Genomic DNA, 6,683 nt, shown 5'->3' with positions numbered 1-6,683 from the left:
AGCAGATCACTTGAGATCAGGAGTTCAATACCAGCCTGGCCAACATGGCGAAACTCCATCTCTACTAAAATATAAAAATTAGCTGGGTGTAGTGGTGCACACCTGTAATCCCAACTACTCAAGGGGCTAAAGCACAAGAATCACTTGAATCTGAGAGGTACTGGCTGCGGTGAGCCAAGATCGTGCCACTGCACTCCAGCCTGGACAGAGCAAGACTCCATCTAACATAAATAAATAAATAAATATTCACATTAGTGTGCAATTACCACCACCATCCATCTCTAGAACACTTATCTTGCAAAATTGAAACTATGCACATTAAATAACTATCCATTACCCAATTTCCCTAACTCTTGGCAAATGATGTTGTACTTTTCTATCAATATGACTACTCTAGATACCTGACATAAGTAGAATCATAGAGTATTGTCTTCATATGAATGGCCCATTTCACTTACCATAATGTCAAGGCTCATCTTGCAGCACATATGAAAATTTCCTTCCTTTTTAAGGTTCAGTAATACTCTATCATATGTATAAACTTCTTTTTGTTTATTCACTTGTTGATGAAAACCTGAGTAGCTTCCAGTTTACCTACTGTGAGTGATGCTATGTACACAGGTGAGACTTTGCTTTCAATCTGTTTATATTCCCAAAAATGGAAATTGCTGATCATGTTATTTCTGTCATCTGGGGATCTGCCATACTGTTCTCAGCAGGGTTGTATCATTTTACATTCCCACTGATAGTGCACAAGTTTCTCAAACATTCCACTTGCCAGCATTTGTTTTTCATCTTTGAGAGTACTTATCCTAGTAAGATGGTATGTACATCTTGAGTTCGATTTGCATTTCCCTAATGACTAATGACGTTGAGCATTGTTATATGCTTATTGGCCATCTGGATTTCTTCTTCGGAGAAACGTCTAAATCCTTTCCTCCATTTTAAAATTGAACTGTGTCTTAGATTGGGTTGCTAAAACAAAATACCATAAATTGGAAAACTCAATTAATCAACAAACATTTATTTCTCATGGTTTGAGAAGCTGGGAAGTCCAAAACCAAGGCACTGGCAGAGTCCATGTCTGGTAAGGGCCTGCTTCCTAGTTCAAAGACAGCTATCTTCTCACTGTACCCTCTCATGGTGGAGGGCAAAGCTAGCTCTCTAGGGACTCATATTAGGAAACTTACAAGGCCTCCATCTTCATATCATCTAATCCTAACCACCAACCACCACAGACAGGGCCTCCAAATACCATCACACTGGGCGGGTGGTAAGTTTTTAATATATGACTCTGAGGGACATACACTCAGCCAAAACATTCCACCTCTGGCCCCCAAAATCCATGTCGACACATGTAAAATATATTTATCTCATCCCAGAGACCTCAGAAGTCTCAGCTAATTCCAGCATGAACTCTAATGTTTAAACTCAAACTCCAAAGTGTCATGTCCTATCACGTAACTCAGATATGGGTGAGACTCAATTCATGCTGAAGCAAAATTCTTCTTCAGCTCTGAACCTGCGAAAGCAAACTAGTTGTGTATTTCCAAAATACAATGAGACAAGCATACGATAGATATTCCTATTCCAAAAGTGAAAAACAGGATAGGAGAAAGGGGTGGGCTCCCAAACAAGTCCAAAACCCAAGAAGCAAACTGAAGGCTTTTCACACTCTTTATACTTGTACAATTTTCCTCCTTTATGCATTTTCACATGTATTCGAAGGTTGTGTGATAAATGAAAGCTTTCCCATATCCCTTATGTAAGGTTTATCTACATTATGAGCTCTTTCATGTCTTTGAAAGGAACTGGAATAACTGAATGTTTTTCCACATTGCTTACATTCATAGGGTTTTTCTCCGGTATGAGTTCTTTCATGTATTCTAATGGAACTGGCATAATTGAAGGCTTTCCCACATTCTTTACATTCATAGGGTTTTTCTCCAGTATGAGTTCTTTCATGTGTTCGGACAGAACTAGGACAGTCAAAGGCTTTACCACATACCTGACATTTATAAGGTCCATCTCCAGTGTGCAGTATCATATGTTTTCTAATCCTTTTAAGAGAAATAAAAGCTTTCCCACATACCTGACATTCATAGGGTTTCTCTCCAGTGTGAGTTCTTTCGTGTATTTGAAATGAACTGGGACAGTCAAAGGCTCTACCACATATTTGACATTTATAAGGTCCATCTCCAGTGTGCTTTATCATGTGTCTTCGAACACTTGGGAGAGAAATGAAGGCTTTCCCACATTCCTTACATTCATAAGGCTTCTCTCCAGTGTGAGTCCTTTCATGTGTTCGAACATTACTGGAAGAACTGAAGGTTTTACCACATTTATTACATTCATAGGGTTTCTCCCCAGTATGAGTTCTTTCATGTTTTCTAACATAACTGGGAAATATAAAGGCTCTCCCACACACTTTACATTTATAAGGTCCATCCCCAGTGTGCCTAATCATATGACTTTGAAAATTTGTGAAAGAAATGAAGGCCTTCCCACATTGTTTACATTCATGGGGTTTCTCTCCAGTATGAGTTCTTTCATGTATTCGAAACAAACTGGGGCGGTCAAAGGCTTTTCCACATTCCTGACATTTATAAGGTCCATCTCCAGTGTGCCTAATCATGTGTCTTTGGAAACTTGGGAAAGAAATGAAAGCTTTCCCACATTCCTGACATTCATAGGGTTTCTCTCCAGTATGTGTTCTTTCATGTATTTGAAATAAACTGGGGCGGTCAAAGGCTTTCCCACATTCCTGACATTTATATGGTCCGTCTCCAGTGTGCTTAATCATGTGTCTTCGAACGCTTGGGAGAGAAATGAAGGCCTTCCCACATTCCGGACATGCATAAGGTTTCTCACCAGTGTGAGTTCTTTCATGTCTTCGAAAGGATTGACAAGAACTAAAGGCTTTCCCACACTGCTGACATTTATATGGTTTCTCTCCATACTCCTGATACTCATATGGTTTGTGTCCAGCGTGAGACCTGATGTGCCTACTAAGGGATGAATGATGCATGAATACTTTCCCACACAAACTACATTCACATGGTGTTACCACAGTAGGAATTTTCTTGTTCAGATTAAGATTAAGAATCTGACTGAAGGCTTCTCCACATTGATCGTGTTCTTTACTTTCACTGAGTCCCACTCCCACATGATTGCTGGAAAAAATAGAAAGCATGATTTAGTGGTTTATTTGCAACTTTATATTTGTTAATAGGTATTCGACTTACATTTTTACCATAATCGGGGAAAGGGTAGGTTTTCAGTCCTCTGTGGTTTGAAAGTAAATGGGATGGAATGCTCTGCAAGAGGGCATGACAGTAGCTATTATCAAAAAAGTGATATTCATATATACAATTTTTTTTTTTTTTTGAGATGTAGACTCACTCCGTTGCCTAGGCTGAAGTGCAGTGGCATAGTCTCAGCTCACTGCAACCTCTGCCTCCCGGGCTCAAGTAATTCTCCTGTCTCGGCCTCCCAAGTAGCTGGGATTACAGGCACTTGCCACCACACCCAGGTAATTTTTTGTATTTTTAGTAGAGATGGGGTTTCACCATGTTGGCCAGGCTGGTCTCGAACTCCTGACCTTGTGATCTGCCTGACTCGGCCTCCCAAAGCACTGGGATCACAGGCATGAGCTACTGTACCCAGCCCTAATTTTTTTTTTTTGAGACAGAGTCTTGCTCTGTCGCCAGGCTGGAGTGCAGTGGTGCTATCTCAGCTCCCTGCAACCTCCGCCTCCCAGGTTCAAGCCATTCTCCTGCCTCAGCCTCCCAAGTAGCTGGGATTACAGGTGCACACCACCACACCCAGCTAATTTTTGTATTTTTTTAATAGAGACAGGATTTCACCATGTCGGCCAGGATGGTCTCAATCTCTTGATTTCATGATCCACCCGCCTCAGCCTCCCAAAGTGCTGGGATTACAGGCATGAGCCACCATGCCCGGCCAATTTTTGTATTTTTAGTAGAGACAGGGTTTCACCATATTGGCCAGTCTGGTCTCAAACTCATGACCTTGTGATCTGCCCACCTTGGCCTCCCAAAGTGTTGGGATTACAGGCATGAGCCACCACACCCAGCCCAGTTTCTTAACACTATTTCCAAGTGAATGATTTTGCAACACTGAACATCTATGTGACACTTTTCCTTTTTTTTGATGAAAAAGTTGTCTGAATAAATAAATTTGACGCTGGGGCTTTTTGGTTTGTTTCCTTATTTTTTAAATTTCATGACATACCAAGAAGGGGACATTGCTTTCTCTTATCAGTGCAAATTACCTTAAAATTCTCCCCTGATTTTTGTACCAATCTTCAATGCTCTGGTCTTCCCATTTTTTCCCTAAAATATAGTCAGAAAAAAATCCTTATGAACTTATAGAAATTACAGAAATACGACTAAATTCTAACTTCATGAAGAGGTGCAAACAGTTCTGATGTATTCACCCAAGTATTCCCTTTTCCACATCTGATATAATGAAACAGCATTAAAGAGCAAGAAATACTTCTTCTCTAATTGACTAAGAGAAAGAATGATGTCATCCTTACCTACACAAGCCAGATTTCTAAAGGTTTCCCGCATCACATCTCTGTAGAGTTTCTTCTGGGAAGGATCCAGCAAAGCCCACTCCTCAAGTGTGAAGTTCACAGCCACATCTTCAGAGGCCACTGAGTCCTAAAGCATCCCAAATATGCAACGCAGGAAGAAGGGTGAGATGACAGTGCAGGGATGTAATCAATTCATCGAAGTTCACAAATGGCTGAGTGAAGTAGCTCATGCCTATAATCCCAGCACTCTGGGAGGCTAAGGCAGGCAGATCATCTGAGGTCAAGAGTTTGAGACCTGGCCAACATGGTGAAACCCCATCTCTATTAAAAATATAAAAGTTAGCTGGATATGGTGGCAAATGCCTGTAATCCCAGCTACTCAGGAGTCTGAGGCAGGGAATCACTTGAACGCAGGAGGTGAACATTGCAGTGAACTGAGATCATGCCACTGCACTTCAGCCTGGGTGACAGAGACCCCATCTCAAACAAAAACACCAACAAACAAAAAAGTTCACAAGTGATGTGGCCGTCTCCAAACATTTATTTTACGATAGATTGTGGGAACAAAGTTGCCCAGGTGCCATGGCAAGAGACTGAAGGCACAATCTGTCCCAGCATAACAGATTTACTGATTAGTTATAGCAATGATATAATTGCCAATTACTTATAGAAATGACACCAAGTAGATATCAGATTCAATCACATAATTATATAATCAATCTTATTACATCATTATTCACTATTAATCTTTGCTTTAGTGTAGGAACATTTTAGTCTTATAGTATAGACATAATCCAGTGAAATGTAATTCGGAACTGAAGGGACATTGTGAGAAGTGATCAGGAGGTGAGAGTAAATGCCTTGCGGTAATGCCAGCACCTGGGAAGGCACCTGCTACTTAGCCGGCAAGCCTTGTGGTAACGCCAGCATCTGGGGAGGCGCCCGTTACTTAGCACATTGTGAGGGAGAGTTTCCCTCTCACTGGAGAGTTCAGAGAAAACTCTGCTCTGCCAGGTCTTGAGGAAGGTCTGACACTAGCCAGCCTGGCCCACAGACATCCAGGGGTTAAACACCTCTCCGTGGTGCTGTGCTCCGATGGTCACCATCCTCGTCCACTTTCATGTTCCACTTTCCCACCAGATGCTCCCTTGTAAACTCTTAGAAGCTGTGAGAAGAACAGAGGTAGCCTAAAAGCCTTTGCTCTCTCTGATAAGTGCATAAAAAGATACTGATGTAAGTGCCTCCCCTCCTTGCAGTGGCTACCTGAGAGAGGGACCCTCTGTACTGTACCCATGTGACCTCCTGAGCTGTGCCCACATGGACCCCCCCGGTATTGTAAAAACGTGATTTGCTTGACTCCTACCAATCATGTCAGATGAGTCACTCTCCTGACCCTGCCCCCCTGCCTTGTATACAATAAATATCAGCACGTCCAGGCATTCGGGGCCACTGCTGGAATCCGCCTCTCTTTGGCAGCAGTGGTCTCCCGAGCCCAGCTCAATTCTTCTCTTATCTCTGTGTCCTTGATTCTTTCTTTTCTACGATCTACTGTCTCTGCACACAAAAGAACACCCACTACACCCTGCAGGGCTGGATCCTGCAATAAATAAATATGGTCATCAGAATTCTATCCACATTCACTTTCTAATGAACTTAATAGCCACATGAAAACATACAACTGATATCTACATTTTTACTGTGGTCACTACAAGTTTTATTGGTCTCTAATGGCAGGATGCAGTTCACCTTTGAGAAACAAATAAAACGCCATACAAAGAAAACAAATTTTAAGATCATCATTCCTTCTGAGAAAAACTTCCATTTCCTTTCATATCTCGTATCAATCAGCAATCCATGAAACACAGGGTAGGCCGGGTACAGTTGCTCACGCCTGTAACCCCAGCACTTTGGGGTGACAAGCTGAGGTCAGGGGATCAAGACCAGCCTGCCCAACATGGTGAAACCCCGTCTCTACTAAAAATACAAAAAATTTGCCGGGTGTGGTGGTGGGTGCCTATAATCCCAGCTACTCAGGAGGCTGACGCAGGAGAACGGTTTGAACCCGGGAGGTGGAGGTTTCAGTGAGCCAAGATTGTGCCAATGCACTCCAGTCTGGGTGACA

At 42.2% G+C, this 6,683-nt stretch overlaps 1 protein-coding gene across 1 annotated transcript in view; it reads right to left on the bottom strand.

Annotated features, from left to right (window-relative positions):
* Positions 1 to 1,003: 1,003 nt before the first annotated feature.
* The window catches only part of ZNF564 (zinc finger protein 564), a 24,483-nt gene continuing 18,803 nt past the window's right edge, over positions 1,004 to 6,683 (bottom strand). Inside the window, exons 2-4 of the mRNA XM_017497844.2 lie at positions 4,562 to 4,688; positions 4,295 to 4,355; positions 1,004 to 3,173 (exon numbers count right to left, since the gene is read on the bottom strand). Of these exons, the coding sequence (XP_017353333.1) occupies positions 1,703 to 3,173; positions 4,295 to 4,355; positions 4,562 to 4,688 (1,659 nt within the window). The 3' untranslated portion in view covers positions 1,004 to 1,702. The remainder of the gene's footprint in view (positions 3,174 to 4,294; positions 4,356 to 4,561; positions 4,689 to 6,683) is intronic.

Source organism: Cebus imitator, unplaced genomic scaffold, assembly GCF_001604975.1.
Source record: "Cebus imitator isolate Cc_AM_T3 unplaced genomic scaffold, Cebus_imitator-1.0 Scaffold234, whole genome shotgun sequence".
In the NCBI taxonomy this organism is placed as follows: Eukaryota; Metazoa; Chordata; class Mammalia; order Primates; family Cebidae; genus Cebus; species Cebus imitator.
Note: the sequence above shows the minus strand (reverse complement) of the source record. Positions and strands in the feature narration are given on the sequence as shown.